The sequence below is a fragment of the Phyllobates terribilis genome, unplaced genomic scaffold (assembly GCF_046119375.1).
Source record: "Phyllobates terribilis strain yellow unplaced genomic scaffold, ASM4611937v1 Scaffold_5__5_contigs__length_657084704, whole genome shotgun sequence".
Classification (NCBI taxonomy): Eukaryota; Metazoa; Chordata; class Amphibia; order Anura; family Dendrobatidae; genus Phyllobates; species Phyllobates terribilis.
Genome location: NW_027362765.1, coordinates 326,482,555 through 326,506,253, shown reverse-complemented (window position 1 = coordinate 326,506,253; position 23,699 = coordinate 326,482,555). Strand labels below are relative to the sequence as shown.

Below are 23,699 nucleotides of genomic sequence, written 5' to 3'. Positions count from 1 at the left end.
ATTGGGCCACCAGGATGCTCACTTTTTGCGCCTCCGTGAGGGGATACACCTGGAAGAGGCTATCCAGCCTTTCTCTGAAGTCATTTAGGGTATGTGACTCCCCTGAGTACTGGGGTAGCCAGGCTGCCCCCGGGATATAGGGCATGGTGAAAGGCATGACCGCAGCAGCGGTGGCGCTGGCGGCGGCTGTAGCGGTGAAGCTCTCCTCCGTATCCGACATCCTCCTCCCCCCTAGTGGACCGTGGCCTACCTTGCGATGATCCTCTTCCGTAGGCCGCGGCTCCGCAGTGGATCGTCAGGGTTGAGGTCATTCCGTCGCGCTCCTGTGACGTCGGCGTCTGCTGGGCTCCTTCCAGGACCTTACGCAACGTCCGTACGTGAGGCGGGGCTTCATTTCTCGGGGGCTTTCGGAGTCCACGCCCCTCTTCTTCCCGCGCGGCGCCCTCAAGATGGCGTCCAATGGTGGGAAAACTCCACGGATGGCGGGAAGAAGGCAGAAGATGGCGTCGGATGGCGGGAATTGGTTCCAGATGGCGGGAAACGACTCCGGACGGCGGGAAACTTCACCACAAGTAAGTATAAAAGTCTCTTTTTTCAGGCACGCAGTACCCGGTGGTTGCGGGCACGTAATCCTGCCGACTACGCCAAAGTTGACGCGCCCCCTGGGCCAGTGCTGTAGTGCGGCGCGCGTGCGCGCGGGGAATACCCGGAGCCGGATCCGATGGGGGTAGTAGTCTTCGTGTGGCGGTGACCCGGTCCGTGCCCAGGGTGGTCAAACTAAGTGGCAGTTATTGGTATGATGGTATTAGTGTCCGACTACGCCACCCGTTGAATGCGGCTATGAAGCCGCCGCTGCAGGGCAGTCCGCTGAGGCCGGTGGTACGGATGTGCAGCGTGGATGGTATAACCCCCAACGGGAGGGGTATGGCCTCAGGGCAGAGGATGAGGTTGATGTTGGGAGTGATGGTGTGGATGTCCCAGCACTAATGGTGCGACAAGGAAGCACGGAGACGCGAGGGTACAGTTCAGGGTCTTTACTGATGGTACAAGGCAAATTCCCCCGGGAGTACTGGCTAGTAGTTGGGGCCTGGTTAGTCTGCGAGTAAGCCGGAGTTCCCCTGGCCAGGTGGAGTTGTAGGCCTTCCCGTTAGTCTGTACCCTTCCTGGCTACCCTGCTTTCGGCGGTTACAAGTAGCCCACGTCCCTGGGTATACCGTGTGGTGCTCACCCCTATGGCTGGTGACCTGGGGCCTCCTGTTAGCCTCCGCTCCGGGATGGCGGTGCTGGTCCCTTCGTTGTGACTGAGCCTCCGGGCTTTTATGGCCAGAGGACCTGGAATCCCCTGCCGGATGGATTCTGCTGCTGGGTATATCTTAGTCCCCACAGCCTCGGACTCCTGTGTCCGGTTTTTGTACCTTCTCCCAGGGCGAGCTCTGCACAGCTCCAGCCCCTGGCGCTTCTCCTTGGCTCCTACAGAGCTCCTGATGTCTATCTGTCCCTGTTTCTGCGTGTCCAGACCAGACTCCGTCTCTGTCTGGAACTCCTCTCTCCTAACCCTGCCTCAGCCCCAGTTTATGTAGGGGAAGTTCTTCCCCTCCCAGGACTGGGCAGGAGGTGTGGCATGCTTAGGATTCCTGCCCAGGAGACCTCCCACCTGCTCACAGACGTAATATTGCTATTACTGTGGAAACCAGACCCCTGGGGTGCCACAAGAGTCTCCTCTCCTCCAGACCTGGGTACCATCCGCACATTGAACCATGTGATACCCGCTTATCCACATGTAGTGATGCGGATGTCACGCGGTCCAATGCAAGTCAATGGCCGCGATTTTGCTGCGTGCCCGCAAAATTAATGGACATGCTTCGGATTTTTGAGTGCAGCATAAATGCTGCGGAAAAATCCGCAGCATGGGCATTGACATTGCGGCTTGTCATTGGGAACCATGGGGGGCGGATTACTAAGCATTTCCCAAGCGTTTACGCTGAGGAAATTCCGCAGCATAAACGCTTGGAAAATGCTTCGTGGGCACGCAGCCTTACTAAATACTTTTCCAGCACGGAACACCCATTTTCGTCGATTTTATTGTTGTGTTTTGTTACAAATTTGCTTGCTGTGTTGTGTTAGTGATTTGTTTGCTCATCAGTTCAACCTTAGGTATCAATTCCATTCAGTGACCTTATCTTAGGGGCCTAAGACCATTGTTCTCTCAACCAATAGGCCCCTTGTGTAGATGGGAAGAGTAGATGCAGAGGAGCCATCACCACAGGGAGTCTCACAGGCAGACCCAGGTGTTCTCTTCGACCTGAGAAAATACCTCCACTAAGGCACACTAAGCTGTGGGGGGAGGGGTGAGCTCTCTGCCCATTCAGGTGGCTAATCCCAGTGCTGGAGAAAAAAGAAGACACATTTTCTAGTTAGACGGAGAGCAGGGTGGTATTCCCTTACTGCAGTCGTGATATCCGTCATCCAGGGGAGCATATGCTGTGACTGCCAATATACCAGCGGGAGATACAAAAAGCGGTGACCCAACCAGGAGTTGGGGGGACAGTTGATATCACCTGGTACGGGGCAGTGGAACTAGTGATCCCAGATTGGAAACTCGAGGACTGAGAGAATTGCATGTTCAACATTTACCTGTAATTTCTGTTTACCATGGTCGGAAGGAATAAAACTAATTGCATCATTAACCTGCCTAGGTGATTACTAAAATCCACAACCGCACATCTTTACACCTTACAACTTCCTAAAAAAAAAATTTGTTGCAAAAATTGTGCTAATGTAAAGTACACGTGGGAAATTTTATTTATTAAGTATTTTGTGTGACATGATTTTCTGATTTAAAGACATAAGAATTCAAAGTTTGAAAATTTCAAAATTTTCCCAAAATATCAGTTTTTTTTCACAAATAAACACATGTCATATCGAAGAAATTTTACCACTATCATGAAGTACAATATGTCATGAAAAAAGAGTCTCAGAATCAGTGTGATCTGATAAAGCGTTCTAGAGTTATTGCCTCATAAAGTGAGAGTGGTCAGAATTGTAAAACTTGACTTGGTCATTAAAGACATAATTGGCTCCATCACTAAGGGGTTAAAATGCAGCAAATAATAATAGGGTTCTTGTTATGGGGGATTTTAACTATGCAGACATTCAATGGGATATTGAATCTTTCAGTTGTACTAAAAGCTGCATGTTCTTATCCACAGTTCAGGACAATTACCTCTCTTAGCTGGTAGATGAACCAACCATGGGAGGTAGTCTGCTGGATCTGGTTCTGTCAAATAGACCAGATACAATTTTAGATCTACAGCATTTGGGAAGCAGTGACCGTAATGTGGCAAGTTTCAATGTAATTTTCAATAAAACATTTCAAAAAGGAAATGTAAAAACCTGGAACTTTTGGAAAGCAGATTTCAACAAATTAAGGGATGAGCTTAATCTTGTAGACTGGGATCATGTCATGGTAACTGGGGATACCGAACGTAAATGCGGCATGTTTAAGGAAGTACTACTAGAATCCTGTAGAAAATGTATTACCTCTGGTAATAAAATGTCAAGGAATAAAAAGAAACTATTATGGATAAATAAGGCAGTACAAAGTTAAATAAGACAGTACAAAGTTTAATGAAAAACAAAGGGCATTCAAAATCTTGAAGGCCAAGAATGCAGAAATAGCATTTCAGGAGTATAAAGACCTAAATAAGAAATGTAAAAAAGAAATCAAGCTAGCAAAGTTATCTACAGAGAAACAAATCACCAGTGATATTAAAATAAATCCCCAAAAATTATATAAATACATCAATGCCAAAAAGAAAAAATCAGATGGTATCAGCCCGTTAAAAGACAATAATAACAAGATAATTATAGAGGACAAAGAAAAGGCTCAGATATTAAAGAGGCATTTTTCATCCATGTTCACCAGCGAACCATCTGTTACAGGGATCTTTCAACAGGGTAAAAATCAAAGTTCACCACCTGATATACAGTATTGTTTAAAATAATAGCAGTCCAATATGACTTACCAGATAAATCAATGTTTTTGGTACAAATTATATTACCACATGTCAAACAATTTACTAGTTGGTACAGTAGATTTAAAAAAAAAACAACATCCTCAGCATTCATGATCTGCATGTTTTTGAGTCTGTGTATTTGAATAATTAATTCAAAGGGGGGGGGGTGTTCAAAATAATATCAGTGTGGAGTTCAATTAGTGAGATCAATCATTCTATGAAGAAACAAGTGTGAATCAGGTGGCCCTTATTTAAGGGTGAAGCCAGCATTTCTCCTTGAAAGCCTGAGAAATATGGGTCGTTCGAGACATTGTTCAGAAGAACAGCGTACTTTGATTAAAAAGTTGTTTGGAGAGGGTAAAACTTATAAAGAAGAGCAGACAGTGATAGGCTGTTCAGCTAAAATGATCTCCAATGCTTTAAAATGGAAAGCAAAACCACAGAGACGTGGAAGAAAACGGAAGACTACCATTTGAATGGATCGAAGAATAGCCAGAATGGCAAAGGCCAAAGTTACCTCTGAGTACTGTGAAAGTTAGTAGACGCCTGTGTGAAGCTAATCTCTTAGCAAGAAGTCCCCACAAAGTCCCACTGTTAAAAAAAAGACGTACTGAAGTAGATTCAATTTGCCAAAGAACACATCAACTGGCCTAAGGAAAAAAAGGAGAAACATTTTGTCGACTGATGAAAGTAAAATTATTGTTTTTGGGTATAGGGGCTGCAGACATTTTGTCAGATGACCCCCAAACTCTGCATTCAAGCCATAGTACACTCTGAAGACAGTGAAGCATGGTGGTGCAAGCATCATGGTATGGGCATGTTTCTCTTACTATGGTGCCAGACCTATTTACCGCATACCAGGGATCATTGTCCAGTTTGTATATATTAAAATACTTGAAGAGGTCATGTTGCGTTACGCTGAAGAGGATATGCCCTTGAAATGGGTGTTTCAACAAGACAATGACCCTAAACACACCAGTAAATGAGTAAAATCTTGGTTCCAGTGCAACAAAATTGAGGTTATGGAGTGGCCAGCCCAATCCCTGGACCTTAATCCGATAGAACACTTTTGGGGTGACATCAAAAATGCAGTTTCTGAAGCAAAGCCAATGAATCCCCAAAAAATGTGGGATGTAGTCAAAGCATCTTGGGCTGGAATAACTGTGGGTATACAACTAAAAAGAGTACATATTGTGAGTTTGTAAAGACAAATGCAGACACTGCTATTTTTAGGACAGCCCAATGTTCATTTTTTGTTATTTTCTGTAAATTATTTAAAAATTTCATACATTTCTCTTCATGTTTTTAATTAGAAAACAGTGTGCAATGTTCCCAATGCATGGAAATAACAACTAGTATAAAGATTTTGTACTTAACTCATTTTTTTGAAAACACTGCTTTTATTTTGAACACTAGTATAACTAGTTTAACACAAAAAGAAGTACGTCTGCGTCTGAGCCAATTAAACACTGACAAATCCCCCGACCCAGATGATATTCATCCATGGATACTGTCAGTAATTGACAGACCGCTGTATCTCATATTCTTAGACTCTCTTGTAACAGGGGTAGTGCCACAGGATTGGAGGATAGTTGATGTGGTACCAATATTTAAGAAAGGTAAGAAGGTGGATCCAGGTAACTACTGTCTAGTAAGTCTGACATTGAAAAACCAAAGACAAGCAAAATACCCAAGTAACTGGAAGTAAATGGGTAAATCGCACAGTGCATTTACATTTTGCATGCACATCAATTTATGTTTCAGTTCAGACTTCTAGGTTTTTTCTCGGTTAAGTCTGACATTGGTAGTGTGCAAAGTTTTTGATGGGCTCATAAGAGATGACCTGCAGAGTTATATCGCAGAGAATAATATAATAATTGATAATCAGCATGGATTCATGAAAAATAGGTCATGTCTAACCGACATGTTGGGTTTCCATGAGGAGGTAAATGCAAATCTGGATGGTGGTAATGTGGCTGATGTGATTTATCTGGACTTTACAAAGGCATTTGATACTGTACCACATAAGGCCAAGGCCCCACTATCAGCATTTGGTCAGTATTCGGTCAGTATTTTTTCTCAGGAGTGGGAGCCAAAACCAGGTGAAGAACAATCAAGTGCACCAATCCTGCATTTATCACCCACTCCTGGTTTTAGCTCCCACTCCTGAGAAAAAATACTGACTGAATACTGATAGTGGGGCCGTGGCCTAACAGCCTTTTACTGAAGCTACATAAGCAAGGACTTGGGGAAACTATATGCAGATGGGTAAGGAATTGGCTAAATGATAGGGAACAAAAAGTTGTCATAAATGGTAGGCTCTAAATGGGACATAGTCAGCACTGGGGTGCCGCAGGGATCTCTGCTATGACCGATTCTTTTTAACGTTTTTATTAATGACCTTGGGGATGGGATTGAGAGTAAAGTGTTAGTCTTTGCGAATGACATCAAACTATGTAGGATATTAAAATTTGAGATTACGATATTGCAGAACGATCTGGATAAGATAACTGAATGGGCAAACACTTTGCAGATGAAGTTTAATGTAGATAAATGTAGAGTAGTGCACCTAGGACGGAGTAATCCTATTGCTGCATATACATTAAATGGGAGTATACTCGGGACTACAGAACAGGAGAAAGACTTGGGAATTCTGGTTACAAGTAAGCTAAGCAGCAGTACTCAATGTCAAGCAGCAGTCGCAAAAGCAAACAATATTTTAGGATGTATATCCTGTGATCCCAACATAGTGTTACCCCTTTATAAATCACTGATGAGGCCACATCTAGAATATGGAATCCAGTCTTGGGTTCCACATTTTAAAAAGGATATTCAGAAGTTACAGTCAGTTCAAAGGAGGGCAACTAGATTATTACAAGGGATAGAAGGCCTCTGATATGATGAGAGGTTGAAAAAGTTGAGTTTGTTTAGCTTAGAAAAACGACGCCTTAGTGGGGATCTCATTTACATGTATAAATATATTTGTGGTCAAAACAAAGGACTAGCACATGACTTATTCATTCCAAAGACCATACTAAGGACCAGGGGGCACTCATTACAGGTGGAAGAAAGGCGATTCCGGCACCTAAACAGGAAAGGGTTCTTTACAGTCAGACTGTGGAATTCCCTACCACAAGAGGTAGTAATGGCCAACACTATAACAGCATTCAAAAAAGGGCTGGACGATTTCCTCGATACTTATAACATTGTGGGCTACAGTTAATTCCCTACCACAAGAGGTAGTAATGGCCAACACTATAACAGCTTTCAAAAAAGGGCTGGACGATTTCCTCGATACTTATAACATTGTGGGCTACAGTTAATTTAGACAAAATATTACACCTATAGTAGTACATTTAATGCGATAATAGTAATTACATAACTAGTATCATAATTAGGTTACTAATAATTACTAAGGACCAGGGGGCACTCATTACTGGTGGAAGAAAGGCGATTCCAGCACCTAAACAGGAAAGGTTTTTCTACAGTTCAGCAGTCAGACTGTGGAATGCCCTACCACAAGAGGTAGTAATGGCAGACACTATAACAGCTTTCAAAAAAGGGCTGGATGATTTCCTCGATACACATTACATTGTGGGTTACAGTTAAATTAGACAAAATGTACAATTCGGGGAGGAAGGTTGAGCTTTATGGACCTAAGTCTTTATTCAACCTACTGTGACAGAGTCACTGGTGTTATATAAGAGGGGAGGTATGGGTCACTCCAACTGCTAGCCTGTGTGAACTGAAACCTACAAACTTTCTGCCAGCCTGATATATGCTGGGAGTTAACTCACTTAAAGGGTGTGTTTTTTTGTGAATGACACAGAGGGTGGGAAGCCATTCATTCACACTACCTTCCCTCAAGGTGTGGCTGAGCAAGTTTAAATGCTCACTCAGTGTTTTTTTGTCTGTAGTGTGTGGTCTGGAGAGTAAAGTCTCCAGGCTGTGTTTGGTGAAGCCAGAGAGCAACATTTAAGGACTGGTGTTCAGTGAGACTTCACTCTGCTACCCGGAGCGGGCGAAGCCTCGCTCGCTAATGGACTTTGTTATACTTTGTCTTTTGTTTTTCCGTTAACCCGGAGAGGACCTGTTTATTTTTGTGGAACCCTGCTGGAGCTTATGCCATCTAAATAAACCATCAGGAAGTTAACCAGAGACATGTGTCCTGTGTCTGCCTCTGAGAGAGCCAAGCAAGTCACTTTACCACACTACGTTACTGTGTTACTGTGTATTTTGAGTGTTAAACATCCGAGACCCGGCGGCGATTAACAGAACGTACCGGTACATCCAATTTCGGGAAGGGGTTTACTCAAATTCCTGTAAAAGATTTGTAAATCTGTTTCCAGTCAGTTAATACATCAATATGTAGGGAAGAAGGAGTGTCACTTCTGTAGAAGTGATACAGTCATATGAAAAAGTTTGGGCACCCCTATTAATCTTAAGCTTAATGTTTTATAAAAATTGGTGTTTTTGCAACAGCTATTTCAGCTTGATATATGTAATAACTGTTGGATACAGTAATGTTTCTGCCTTGAAATGAGGTTTATTGTACTAACAGAAAATGTGCAATCTGCATTCAAACAAAATTTGACAGGTGCATAAGTATGGGCACCTCACCAGAAAAGTGACATTAATATTTAGTAGATCCTCCTTTTGCAAAAATAACAGCCTCTAGTCGCTTCCTGTAGCTTTTAATGAGTTCCTGGATCCTGGATGAAGGTATTTTTGACCATTCCTCTTTACAAAACAATTCCAGTTCAGTTAAGTTTGATGGTCGCCGAGCATGGACAGCCTCTTCAAATGATCCCACAGATGTTCAATGATATTCAGGTCTGGGGACTGGGATGGCCATTCCAGAACATTATAATTGTTCCTCTGCATGAATGCCTGAGTAGATTTGGAGCGGTGTTTTGGATCATTGTCTTGCTGAAAGATCCATCCACTGCGTAACTTCAACTTTATCACTGATTCTTGAACACTATTGCCAAGAATCTGCTGATACTGAGTGGAATCCATGCGTCCCTCAACTTTAACAAGATTCCCAGTGCCGGCATTGACCACACAGCCCCAAAGCATGATGGAACCTCCACCAAATTTTACTGTGGGTAGCAAGTGTTTTTCTTGGAATGCTGTGTTTTTTTGCCACCATGCATAACGCCTTTTTGTATGACCAAACAACTCAATCTTGGTTTCATCAGTCCACAGGACCTTCTTCCAAAAAGAAATAGGCTTCTTCAAATGTGCTTTTGCATACCTCAGCCGACTCTGTTTGTGCGTACTTGCAGAAACGGTTTCTTTCGCATCACTCTCCCATACAGCTTCTCCTTGTGCAAAGTGCGTTGTATAGTTGACCGATGCACAGTGACACCATCTGCAGCAAGTTGATGCTGCAGCTCTCTGGAGGTGGTCTGAGGATTGTCCTTGACTGATCTCACCATTCTTCTTCTCTGCCTTTCTGATGTTTTTCTTGTCCTGACACTTCTGGCCTTAACAAGAACTGTCCCTATGTTCTTCCATTTCCTTACTATGTTCCTCACAGTGGAAACTGACAGGTTAAATCTCTGAGACAGCTTTTTGTATCCTTCCCCTGAACAACTATGTTGAATAATCTTTGTTTTCAGATCATTTGACAGTTGTTTTGAGGAGCCCATGATGCCACTCTTCAGAGGAGATTCAAACAGGAGAACAACTTGCAAGTGGCCACTTTAAGTAGCTTTTCTCATGATTGCATACACCTGGCTATAAAGTTCAAAGCTCAATGAGGTTACAAAACCAAAAAAAGTGCTTTAGTAAGTCAGTAAAAAGTAGGCAGGAGTATTTAAAACAAGAAAATGATAAGGGTGCCCATACTTATGCACCGGTCAAATTTTGTTTGAATGCAGATTGCACATTTTCTGTTAGCACAATAAACCTCATTTCAAGGCAGAAACATTACTGTGTCCAACAGTTATTACATATATCAAACTGAAATAGCTGTTGCAAAAACACCAATTTTTATAAAACATTAAGCTTAAGATTAATAGGGGTGCCCAAACTTTTTCATATGACTGTATATGCGAGAGAGTATGGTTCTTATGTTGATCATTTGAGACAGAATCAGTGTCTTAGTAAATCGTTGACTTTTAATGGCACTGTACAGTAATTATGAAATATAAATTCTCTCTAAATGAATAATAAATTAGCTTCTCTAAGTAAAGGAGTGTAGAATTGGCTGACATAAGTAATTGTGAAGTCTCTTTATTTTTAAAGCTTTGAGAGCCTTTATTTATGTAAGCTGGGAGATATGACTGTTAGTTGAGATACTCTGAGTTACATTTATGTAAACAATGGTCAGATCTGTATTGCTGTCTTAATATATGCTGTATGGTGCCATATAAGATGGATTCCTGTGTATTATAGGCAGGAAAAGGAGAAGGAGGCTAGAAAAAGATGCAATAGAGGTAAACCCTCTCACAGAATTCTTCTCAGTATGGTGAGACTGCTACTGGCTCTGGGCATCTGTAGCTCAGATGAACTCTTTACAAGCAGCTATGTCCTCCTCCTTTAGTTGTGATGTATCTGAGGCCTAATTAAGACATCAGTGATTTTTCCAATATGGAAAAAACGATGCAAGTGTTTTTCATCCTAGTTCCATCAATGTTTGGTCAGTGTGTAAATTTTTACAACCAGTTTTTGATCAGTGATTTTCATGTATAAATAAAAATAAAGATAACATTTCTCTTGTATATTACAATGTTAATCATGTACACATGAATTGCATACAGGTGCTGTCCTAGATTTTCATGGACCCATAGAGTTGTGTGAATAATTTTGATCCGTGACACCAATCAAAAATCAGACATGTCTCCATGAATTTTATTTGAGGACATATGGTCCGCAAAAAAACATGGACATGTAAACAGCCTCATAGACTTTAATGGGTATGTGCACTAGCTTAGAAAACTCACAGATAGAACGCATAAGGGATTCATGGACGTCTGAACGAGGCCTAACACAGGGACAGTTTATAAATTGCATTCTGTACATAGTAAAGTTTAGGATTTTGTCTGGAGAAAATGAAAGTTTTCACCTGACTTGTGTTTTACTGATTCACACACTGGTCAATTCACCAGAAATGTGATTCATTTTTAGTGAGTTTTTGAGAAAAAATAGGTGATTTGATTATCCCATTTTATTCTATGGATTAGCCACTTTATAAAAGGTAAGTCAGGAAAATTGATCTCTTCAACCTAAATCCTTCTGAACTCAAAGCTATTTTTATGATTGAGATGGTGCATAGAATCAGTTCATTCCGCCCATAGCTTAAGGCTACATTCCCATGATGAGCTTTTGTTTTGTTTTTGACGCTGCATATTTTTGCTGCGTCAAAAACATAGCGTGAAGATATGTGCAAATATTGAGTATTTGGTTGGAAAAATTCCTGCACCATTTCTGCATTTCATGGCAGGAAAAGCGCAGTGGCAAAAACGTGACGTGAGCTCACAGTCTTAGGGCTTATACTTATCTGCGAGAAAAAAGACGGTCTGATGTTATTCCTGAAAAGTAGCACGCTTGTCATGCGAGTACAATACGATTTTTTCTCACATAGCATCCATATGACATCCGTATGCAATGCTTTTTTTTTCTCTCCAACTATTAGGGCTCGCTCTCACTTGCGATTAATTCGGACGAATGCAATCCGATAAAAAATCGCATTGCGTTCGGACCAATTTAATCCTATGATGGTGTGCTCAGTGGCGTTATTTTTCTCCAGCGCCGATCGGATTGTGATCGGGCTGGAAAATAAATCGAAGCATGCTGCGATTGCACGCTGCATTTGGATCGCACGCACCCATATAAGCCTATGGGTGCGTGTGAAACATCGCACTGCACTCGGATAACACCAGGAGACAGTGGGAGCAGATGACTACTCTTAACATTGTCCTATGCTCGCACTGATCACAGTGCAAGCAGGGGACAACGATGAGGGCAGCGTTCAGCACCCGGCGCTTGGGAACAGCGCTAACTGTACTGCTGATTCCCAAGCGCTGGTACGTGTGATCCTGATGCGGCACACAGGTGCCACACTTGTACCACACAGGTGCACACAGACACGTGGATACGGATATCTCCGGTACTGGTTGGATCATATTTACTGTACATTCAATGTATATCTTTAACTTCACTAGCAATCTCCAAAACAGGTAGCTTTTTAGCTGTTGGAAAAGTATAGCTTTCAGCATGAGTTGATTGGGCATGCTGGAAGTTATAGGTTTATTGATTGTGATGCAGCATTGCCTTACTCTGCAATGTTGAAGAATATATTTTCTGTTGAATTATGTCCTCACGTGACAATGCATAGTGCCATCTACTAAACTGCCGCTTCTTTTTTTAATGTGTAGTAACCAGACTAATGTCCATACCAGGCGATGGAGCCAATAGCTGTAACTATGGATGTGTTCACTACAGACCTTCTGGATATCCAATCTCTACCGGTTCTGTTCAATCTGCCAACCAGCGAATGGATAATTATTCTCCTCCTCCTGCTTATGAAACCATTGACAGATTACCAACATGGAATCAGGAAAATTTCAATTTAAGCCCACCACAGACGACTGAAATTTGGATTCGGAGAACTGAAAATAATGTCCCCTCAATGTCTCAAGAATTACATATCCCTCCCAGTTTTCAGCAAAGATCAAGTTCACTGTTTAATACTTCATCCACCTCTTCAGAAATAAGTGTACTCTCTGCACTCTCACATCGGAACTCCAACACAGTGGAGCCCCAAACAATTGACTTTAAACAACAGTTTAGGAGTTTCAGGCCAAGAGTTCTAGGGGTAAGTGATGAATGTTAAACGAAATTAAAACAAAAACAAAACAAAACATGTTAACACTCTTTTTGCACCCTGGTGACCATTTATCTTCAGCACATACTGTAGGTCAGCCATGCTCTGCAAGTTTACTATGGAAAATATGTGATGAATGCTAGGTTGACAAGATAAAAGAGAACCACAACTTGAGAATCTTTTATGCTGAAAAATGTGAGTTATGTGGGGGAGGTATAAAGGGTAAGAACAACTTATTTGTTCACCAGCGGTAGGATTACATTTTTTAATATAATGTTTCCTACATGAGTGATTTTTTTTTTTTGTGGTGGGGGAAGCAGAGAATGATGAAAAGATGGGAGATGGGGTAATAGAAAGCCCCCTTTATAAAAGGGATAATGGAGAAAGCAGAAGTCCTACCATTAAGCATACAAGTTCTTGCAGCATATTACACTGCAGAAATTTATTCCTTAACTAATTATGAAAAATTTACAATATTTCAAAATTATTATATCATATAACAAAACTAAATTACATTATTACCAGAACTAAATTCATTCCATTAATACAATACCAGAACCAAGTTTATTAGACAAACACAGGACTAAGACACAACTCAGCACATGTATACAGTAATGGAGTCAAGGTCAGTACACATAGTATTAGAGCTAGGCTGATCACATATATCTTGTACCAGAACAAGGCTTGTTAGGCTGCTTTCACAAGTTGCTGCCACAGTATGTATTTCTGCAGAAAAAAAAATGCAACATGGCCAAAAAATGTGAATGCAGCCTTAATGCAAGAACTAAGTTGATGATTCTTTTCAGTTGCTGTAATATTTAATTTAATTGATTTGGTTTTTTTTGAGTCTCTGTCGACCGAGAGTAGTGATGAGCGAGCGTGCTTGCAACTGCTCAGTACTTGCCCAAGCATCTCACTTTTCGAGATGCTCGACGCTCGGTGAGTTCTTCCCGGATGCTTGGGCGGGAGCTCGGGGCCCCGCATGTTTGGCGCTCTTTAAACAGCAAATAAACATGCGGGGATTGTCTGGCTCTCACTGTAATGCCGTAGCCATGCTGATTGTAGCATTACAGTTATTAGGTGGCCGCATAGCATCATCGGATCTATATGAGATCTGGTGACCCTATGCTCGTTACATTGTACCCCAGAAACAGGCAGAGTAGGGAGAGCTGCAGCCGAGTGAGGGAAATAATTGGTGGTTTATTAGTTAAGAATAGGTATTGCACAGCGAGATATATATCCATATGAACTAACAGTCCTTCTAAGGACTAATCCAGCTGCATATATTAATCCTGGTGATAGCAGCAGTTAGGCAGCCAGAGTTTGTGGACAGTGTATACAGCAGAATAGGGTCCATTGCCCGTTCTGTCTGCTGCTGCTGTTACAGATATCTATAGCCCTAAATATCAGGGCTAATATTCTATTTGCTCTTAATCCTGATTATTTACTTAACCAGAGCCTGTTTTTGCCTTCGTGACTGGGCCAATTTTTTCTATTCTGACCACTGTCAATTTATGAAGTAATTACTTTGGAACGCTTCAATGGATTCCCCTGATTCTGAGATTGTTTTTTCATGACATATTGTACTTCATGATAGTGGTAAAATATCTTCGATATCACTTGCGTTTATTTGTGAAAAAATCGGAAATTTGGCGTAAATGTAGCAATTTTCAAACTTTGAATATTCATGCCTTTAAATCAGAGAGATATGTCACACAAAATAGTTAATAAATAACATTTGCCACATGTCTACTTTACATCAGCACAATTTTGGAACCAAAATTTTTTTTTGTTAGGAAGCTATAAGGGTTAAAAGTTGACTAGCGATTTCTCATTTTTTTAACAAAATTTACAAAAACATTTTTTTAGGGACCACATCTTATTTGAAGTGACTTTGAGGGGCCTTTATGACAGAAAATACCCAAAAGTGACACCATTCTAAAAACTGCACCCCTCAAGGTGCTCAAAACCACATTAAAGAAGTTTATTAACCCTTCAGGTGTTACACGGGAATTTTTGGAATGTGGAAGAAAACAATGAACATTTAACTTTTTTTCACAGAAATGTTACTTTAGACCAAATTTTTTTATTTTCACAAGGGTAACAGGAAAAAATGGAATACACAATTTGTAGTGCAATTTCTCATGAGCGCGCTGATACCCCATATGTGAGGGAAAACCACTGTTTGGACTCACTGCAGGGTTCGGAAGGGAAGGAGCGCCATTAGACTTTTTGAATGTAAAATTTGTTTGAATAATTAGCAGAAGCCAAGTTGCGTTTGGAGAGCTGCTGATGTGCCTAAACAGTGGAAACCCCCCACAAGTGACATCATGTTTGAAACTAGACCCATTAGGGAACTTATCTAGATGTGTGGTGAGCACCTTGCACCCCGACGTGCTTCACAGAAGTTTATAATATTGAGCTGTAAAAATAAAATTTTCACATTTTTCCCACAAAAAATGTTTTTCATTCCCTAATTTTGCATTATCATAAGGATAACAGGAGAAATTGCACCATGAAATTTGCTGTCCAATTTCTCCTGAGTATCCCGATACCCCATATGTGGGGGAAAACCACTATTTGGGTACACTGCAGGGTTCGGAAGGGAAGGAGCGCCATTTGACTTTTTGAATGTAAAATTTGTTTGAATAATTAGCGGAAGTCATGTCGCATTTGGGGAGCCCCTAATGTGCCTAAACAGTGGAAACCCCCCACAAGTGACACCATTTTGGAAACTAGACCCCTTAGGGAACTTATCTAGATGTGTGGTGAGCACCTTGAACCCCAAGGTGCTTCACAGAAGTTTATAATATTGAGCTGTAAAAATAAAATTTTCACATTTTTCCCACAAAAACGTTTTTCATCCCTTAATTTTGCATTATCATAAGGGTAATAAAATAAATTGCACCATGAAATTTGTTGTGCAATTTCTACTGAACACGTCGATACCACATATGTGGGGGAAAACCACTGTTTGGGCGCACGGCAGGGTTAGGTAGGGAAGGAGCGCCATTTGACTTTTTGAATGTAAAATTTGCTTGAATAATTAGCGAATGCCATGTTGCATTTGGGGAGCCCCTGATGTGCCTAAACAGTGGAAACCCCCCACAAGTGACACCATTTTGGAACCTAGACCCCTTAGGGAACTTATCTAGATGTGTGGTGAGCACCTTGCACCCCCAGGTGCTTCACAGAAGTTTATAATATTGAGCCATAAAAATAAAATTTTCACATTTTTCCCACAAAAAATGTATTTCATTCGCTAATTTTGCATTATCATAAGGGTAACAGGAGAAATTGCCCCATTAAATTTGTTGTACAATTTCTCCTGAGTACGCCGATACCCCATATGTGGGAGAAAACCACTGCTTTTGTGTACGGCAGGGTTCGGAAGAGAAAGGAGTGCTATGTTGGCTGGGATAGGTTGCAGACACCATGTCACATTTGAAGAGTCGCTGACATGCTGAAAAAGCAGAAACCCCCACAAGTGACCCCATTTTGTAAACTACACCTCTCAAGGAATTCATCTAGGGAAGTAGTGAGTATTTTTTAATTTTTAAATTTATACCATTGGGCAGTGAAAAAAGCATAATTATATTTTTACCACAAAAAAATGTTACCCTCAGATTTTACATTTTCACACAGGGCAATGGGTAAAAATGGTGCCGAAATGTGTCACACAATTTCTTCTAAAAGTGGCAATACCCCATATGTGGCTGTTTAGTACTGCTTAGCTATTCGGCGAGATCTGGGAGGGACGGAGCGCTATTTGACAATTGGAGAACAAATTATTGTAGAATAGGCATTTGGATTAGGGAGCACAAAATTTTCTGAATTTCTTTTGGGGGGCAAGGGCCATTTCGCTTTTCCAGAGCCTTTCTGCTACCTGTAACTTGGAATATTTTTAACAGATGACGGACCTGAGTGGGGACTAACTTTTTTTGAGGACTGAGTTGAAGCTTTTATTGGGAACATTTTACGTAACATTTATCCGGCGTTCGAGGCTGAGCACTTACATCGGGGTTTCCATCTAAATTTCCAAGTGATGTAATTCAGATGAAACCACTGTGGGATCCATTCACTGTAATGAGGCAGCAGAGTTACTCTGGACTCCGTCTGGCCTCTGTTTAGCGGTGTCCTTTTTTTCAGAAGTGCACAAAACTGTGCCCAACCGCACTTTTATGCACGCCTAAAATAACTGACACCGTGGGATCACAGGCCAGACGGCATCCACAGTGGCCTATATCTGCCTCATTACAGGGAATCTTCCGTCATGGGTTCCGTCTGAATCATGTATTTCAGAGATTTACACAGAAACTCTGGTGTAAGTGCTCAGCGCAGAGCGCAGGATAAATGTGAGCAGAGCCTTACTGCGATCTTTGGGAGACATAATAAACAAATCAGTAGCTGGTGAAGAATTGGTTTTATTTATTTTCTACGCCATTCCTCGTGCGGTATAAGTGATGATTTTTTTATTCTTTATTCTTCGGGTCGGTGCGATTACAGAGATACCAGATTTATATCGGGTTTTTATGATTGACAGCTGTCACACACTAAGACTTTTTTTTTGCAAAATCTAGTTTTTGCATCGCCATATTTTGAGAGCTATAATTTTTCCCTATTTCGGCCGACAGAGTCATGTGATGGCTTGTTTTTTGCGGGACGAGTTGACGTTTTTATTGGTACCATTTTTGGGGATGTGACATTTTTTGATCGCTTTCTATTCCGTTTTTTGGGAGGTAAAATAAACAAAAACGAACTATTCAGAAATTGTTTTTTGAGGTTTTTTTTTAATGCCTTTCTGCGTGTCGTAAAAGTGGTTGTGACGCTCACAGCCCTCCCTGGGAAATGGGGTACTCGGAGCTGGGTCAGATGTTGGGGAGGCAGTCGTGGCCAGGACATGCTCCGTGCCCAGGGCCGTCACATAAAAGTAATGGGCTATCAGGGTTGAGTGGTTGCTATCGACTACACCACCTGTGGTATCTGGTGATGGCCACCAGCGCTGCCGCAGTCCTCTGAGGTGGGATGTAGTGGCAGCCATAGTTGGTGCTACTCCCCACAGGTGGAGCAGGGCCTCAGGGCAGAGAAGCGGATGGAGGGAGTTGTAGTGGAGGAGTTCTGGTGCTGTGCAGTGCGGTGCAGAAATAAAAAGACCGGAGGCCATAGGGGTAGACTTCCAGGGTTTTTTTACTCACGGTAGAGCATGCAGCTGCAAGGCTTCTCCCTGCTCCTCACGGGGCTCTGCAGCCACCAGGACCGGGGGTCCAACAACCTCCGAGTAGTTCAGGTGCCTTGGTCAGGACCCCTCACCAGAGTGTTCCTAGACTTCAAACTAAGTCCTCTCTTGTCCGTGTGTGTGTAGAAAGGCCGGGTCTCCCTCTTGATTATGCACAGAACAAGGGTACGGATGGCAACTCCGCTCCGTCCGTTACCCGGTGGGATCCACTGAGCCTTACGGGCTTTCCTGACTAGGACGTAGAGTAGCAAAGTCAGGTGTCGGGGGCCGGTACCCCTCTTGCAGCCGGAATCCCTTTTGTCAAGGCCAGAATCGTGAGGACAAGTGGCGTATACCGCTCCATCTGCATCCCCCTGGGATCCTTTTGCGGTGGAGCTAGACTCCTCTGCTCCAGGCCTTCTTGGGTAGGGACCTTGACCGGGTAGAGACAGCCGTTAACTCTAACCTGCTCCTTGACTCAAGGCCAGAGTACGAGGACCGTGTCCCCATCAACTGCAGGTTCACACAGAAAGCCACATTCAGTGATGAAGATCACAATCAAAAGACCATAAGCCCAAGATGGCTGTCTATTAAATATGAATTATTAAGTGTAACCTACACGTGCGTCCTCCACCCTCACCCACTACATGGTTCCCCCTAGCTTTTGGTTCCCCAATCTCCTCTTATCCCGGCTGGGGCAGCACACTGGTGCATATTAGCCCCCCCTACAGGTGGGAGAAGTGTGGTGTTGGATGTAGAGGTGGGGTCCTGACAGTTGCACCATCCTTACCTCAAAGGAGAGACACCACAACCCCATTAAAGAGGTGCAGTATCCCTGTGGCGATCGAACTCCCGGGGCGCCACATTCCCCCCTGGTGAAACACAGCACGTCCGCGGGCTGCAAAGAGAGCAAAACCTGGTACAGATTTTTTATATTTTTGTATAACAATTCAACAATCTTCCCTTTGCGGGAGGCACTTTTCCTTTAACGTTACAAACTGTAAATGTTATAAAAGTATAAAAATATAAAACCATCAAGAGACATTATGCATAGACAGACGGGTTAAAGTGCAACGAGGAAGAGTCAGTTCAGAAGCGCGAGGGACCTGTCCCAAACCCTCAACGTAGGCCCTGGGGTGGCTGCAGGGCATGAAGATCCCGAGTTGGACCTCCAGCAGAGCCACGCCAGACAGGTTTTTCTTCCGAGGTCTGAGGTAGAAGTATACGCGGTTTTACATAAAACCAATAGGGAGCACCTAAAGAGATGCAACTATATACAATAGAAAAGTCTGTCTACTGCAAGTCTGCAGGCACAAATGTCTCTAGAATTCGGGAGGAAAACATGGTTAACTGAAAACATAGCAACATAACTGCAAACAGGTTACAGCCGCCGGGGCCGCTTAATCCATGGGTCCCCACAGGGGAAAAGGCTCATTCCTCCCAACGGAGGCTGACCGATCCTCCACTGTCGAGTGCGAGGGGGTGTCACTCCTGGACACTTTATGAACATCCAGGGCGTACCACCCCCGCACCCCGTGGTGGCGGGTGTACGACACAAAGTCACCTGGGAAGAGGTTCCGGCCAGGGTGCCCCTTCTTCAGCCGCGGCTCGACATCCCACCGGCTGACGAAGACGTCTTGCTCAAACTTGGGACTCCTGATGAAGCCCCATCACGCCTCATGGTGGAAGCGGACAACTTACCCTTCCTCACGGGGTCTTGGACGGGCTGCCTCCTCCTGGCGGGCCCTGGACTTTGCAGCCTTGGCGCGCACCTCGAGGCGCTCGCAGCAGACCTCCATCTGCCGTTGCTCCCGATTGAGCTGGAGGATTTGCTGCCGACACTGCTCGCTCCTCCTCCGCGCTTCAACCTGGGTCTCCCGGGGGAAGCCCATCAGGTCCCCCTCCCTGGTTATCCCAGGCCCACTCTTCAGCTGCCGGCCAGGTAACTGTAGGTGCGGGCAGCGGTGACAGCCGGGGCTGCTGCAGGTCCTCAGGAAGTGCAGACCAGTCCGGGTTGGGGTCGGTGGACACCCCAGCAGACACAGGTTCTTCCGAGACGGGAGGCAATGCAGGTCCCCCCCGATGGCGGAGGCCTCTAGCTCCGGGGCAAAGACCTGCTCTCAGGTTACCGTGCCAGGTAGCAGATACTCAGTCATGAGGTCCAGGAGGGGCACGGTGGGCTCAGAAGCCGGGACGGGGGTATCACACTCACCCGATACTGGGCTGCACGCGACCTCTGTTGCTGCTTCCTCCTGAGTTGCTGCTCCTTGGCGGCGGGCCCGGATCTGTTGCAGCATTCCTCCCCGCCACGTGGCGGACGCCGCTCGCTGGGCCTCAGCTACCCTTCGAACAAGGCCCGGGGTTTCTTGGCAGAAAAACTCTATATCTCCCAAGATCAGGGACATGCCACCCTCCTCACCGACGGGAGAAGGACCTGGGCCAGGTTCGGAAGGCTCCGGTAGACTTCCCTCGGCAGAGTCCATGTCCGCTCCTGAGAATGGTAAGTCTTGGACTGTTATTGCCACACCTTGTTGTTTTTCCCATTCCCTCCTCTTTTCGGGGCGGCTCCAGGGTGGTAGGCTGACAGGCTCGCCTTCGGACATCCCATCCGTTTTGACTGGCACTACCCCGCGGATAGTCTCTAATGGAAGGGGTGGTCTGCTCTTTTGGCGCCATGGAGGAGCCTGGCCCACGATAGGAGGTGCTAGGAAACTGTTTTTTCTGCACATTATGGTGTCCGTTCTTCTTGGGCGGGAGCCATTTTAAGTGGAAAATGACAGTCTAAGGTAAAAGGCGCACAGTACCCGGTAGCAATGGGCAATCTCCTTCCGTTGCTGCGGGCACGCTATCCTGCCGACTACGCCAGGTTGTGACGCTCACAGCCCTCTCTGGGAAATAGGGTACTCGGAGCCGGGTCAGATGTTGGGGAGGCAGTCGTGGCCAGGACCCGCTCCGTGCCCAGGGCCGTCACATAAAAGTAATGGGCTATCAGGGTTGAGTGGTTGCTATCGACTACGCTACCTGTGGTATCTGGTAATGGCCACCAGCGCTGCCGCAGTCCTCTGAGGCGGGATGTAGTGGCAGCTGTAGTTGGTGCTACTCCCCACAGGCCTCAGGGCAGAGAAGCGGATGGAGGGAGTTGTAGTGGAGGAGTTCTGGTGCTGTGCGGTGTAATGCAGAAATAAAGAGACCGGAGGCCATAGGGGTAGACTTCCAGGGTTTTTTACTCACGGTAGATCACGCAGCTGCAAGCCTTCTCCCTGCTCATCATGGGGCTCTGCGGTCACCAGGACCGGAGGTCCGACAACCTCCGAGTAGTTCAGATGCCTTGGTCAGGACCCCGCACCAGAGTGTTCCTAGACTTCAAACTAAGTCCTCTCCTGTCCGTGTGTGTGTAGAAAGGCCGGGTCTCCCTCTGGACTATGCAGAGAACAAGGGTACGGGTGGCAACTCTGCTCCGTCCGTTACCCGGTGGGATCCACTGAGCCTTCCGGGCTTTCCTGACTAGGACGTAGAGTAGCAAAGTCAGGTGTCGGGGGCGGGTACCCCTCTTGCAGCCGGAATCCCTCTGACTAGGCCAGAATCGTGAGGACAGGTGGCGTATACCGCTCCGTCTGCATCCCCCTGGGATCCTTTTGCGGTGGAGCTAGACTCCTCTGCTCCAGGCCTTCTTGGGTAGGGACCTTGACCGGGTAGAGACAGCCGTTAACTCTAACCCGCTCCTCGACTCAAGGCAAGAGTATGAGGACCGTGTCCCCATCAACTGCAGGTTCACACAGAAAGCCACGTTCAGTGATGAAGATCACAATCAAAAGACCATAAGCCCAAGATGGCTGTCTATTAAATATGAATTGTTAAGTGTAACCTATATGTGCTTCCTCCACCCTCACCCACTACATGGTTCCCCCTATCTTTTGGTTCCCCAATCTCCTCTTATCCCGGCTGGGGCAGCACACTGGTGCATATTAGCTCCCCATACAGGTGGGAGAAGTGTGGTGTTGGATGTAGAGGTGGGGTCCTGACAGTTGCACCATCCTTACCTCGAAGGAGAGACACCACACCCCATTAAAAAGGTGCAGTATCCCTGTGGCGATCGAACCCCCAGGGGCGCCACATGATAAGGCAGCATTATTCTTCGGGTCAGTACGTTTACAGCGATACTACACTTACTGTATAATTTTTTTATGTTTTGGCGCTTTTACACAATAAAACAATTTTATAGAAAAAATATTTTTTTTGCATCGCTTTATTCGAGAGCTATAACTTTTTTATTTTTCGGCTGATGGAACTGTATGGTGGCTTTTTTTTTGCGGCACAAGATGACGTTTTCAGCGGTACCATTTTTATTTCCATTTTGCTTTTTGATCGCATTTTTTTCCAATTTTTGTTTGGCAATATGATGAAAAAGCATAGTTTTTTGCTCCATTTTTTTTTAATTTTTATTATGGTGTGCAAAGAAGGAGTTAATTAGTGTCACAGTTTTATAGATCAGGTTGTTTCGGACTCGGCGATACCAAATGTGTACTTTTTCTGTTTTTGCATAAATATACGGATGTATTGGTTTCATATTTTATTTATTTATTTTCATTTACTTTGTGATTTTTTTTAACAGTTTGAAAACATTTTTTTTTACTTTTTTTTTTACATTTTTACTTAGTCCCTGTATGGGTCATTAATTTTTATTTTTCTAATCACTGATCTCATGCAATGCAATAGACATGTATTACATTGGATGAGATCTTTGCTGACAGTTTTACACTCCTCCTCTCCTGCTAGAGTTCAGCTGCAGGCTGAGCCTAGCAGGACACCATATATGGCAGATCTGGAGGTGGTCTTGTGACCTCCAGCTGCCATAACAACGGCAGGTCCTGGAAGGCATCAGGGGGCAGTCGGAGAGGTAAGTGGACTACCCCCTCTCCTCTCACTATCTTCTATATGCCGCGATCACTATAGATCGTGGCATATAGAAGATAGCAAAGGGTTAACATCATTGGGACCTGATCCAATCAGGTCCCGATAATGTCCCCTGTCAGAGCTATCGCTCTGCACCGGAACCGCAGAACTTGCAGGACCCTGGGGGTCCTGAGCGCTGCGGGACCACCCACCATTTTTAAACGTCGGCGCTGCACAGAGCCCAGGCAGCGCCGACGTTTATGTACAGTGGGCGGTCCTGAACCGGTTAAAAAGCAACATTTGCTCCATTTGCTTGTTAGCAGCATACAGACAGATTTGGTTGATTTTATGCTCATTGCTGTATTGTGGAAGCAGAGAAACTTGTCCATCATCAGACGTGATCCGATATTACTGCCGTAATAATACAGACATTTTTGGAGTGTATTACACTACAGTTAAGGTCTTCCAATTGTGTGTTGTTCGACCTATTCACACTTAGTCGCTGACCAATACCATATCTCTAACGCCACTGTTTAAAACCGTTGTAATCAGACATGATCTGATATTAGACACAATACTTGAAAAGAAGATAAAACAATATATATCATATATAAGATTTATCATGTAATTATTGTATACCTATTAGTACTTGTGCGATCTATTCGCTGGACTAGATCTGTTCGAAGAAATTGAAGCTTAATCAAAGAGAAAACCCGAACGCAAAGGATCAAAATAGTAGTAC

At 44.1% G+C, this 23,699-nt stretch overlaps 1 protein-coding gene across 4 annotated transcripts in view; it reads left to right on the top strand.

Annotated features, from left to right (window-relative positions):
- Nucleotides 1-23,699, top strand: part of LOC141271151 (uncharacterized) — a 200,711-nt gene that overhangs the window by 43,677 nt on the left and 133,335 nt on the right. For all 4 annotated transcript variants that reach the window (XM_073681255.1, XM_073681256.1, XM_073681253.1 and 1 more), the window contains exon 2: nucleotides 12,401-12,840. In XM_073681255.1, the coding sequence (XP_073537356.1) occupies nucleotides 12,412-12,840 (429 nt within the window). In that variant the 5' untranslated portion in view covers nucleotides 12,401-12,411. The remainder of the gene's footprint in view (nucleotides 1-12,400; nucleotides 12,841-23,699) is intronic.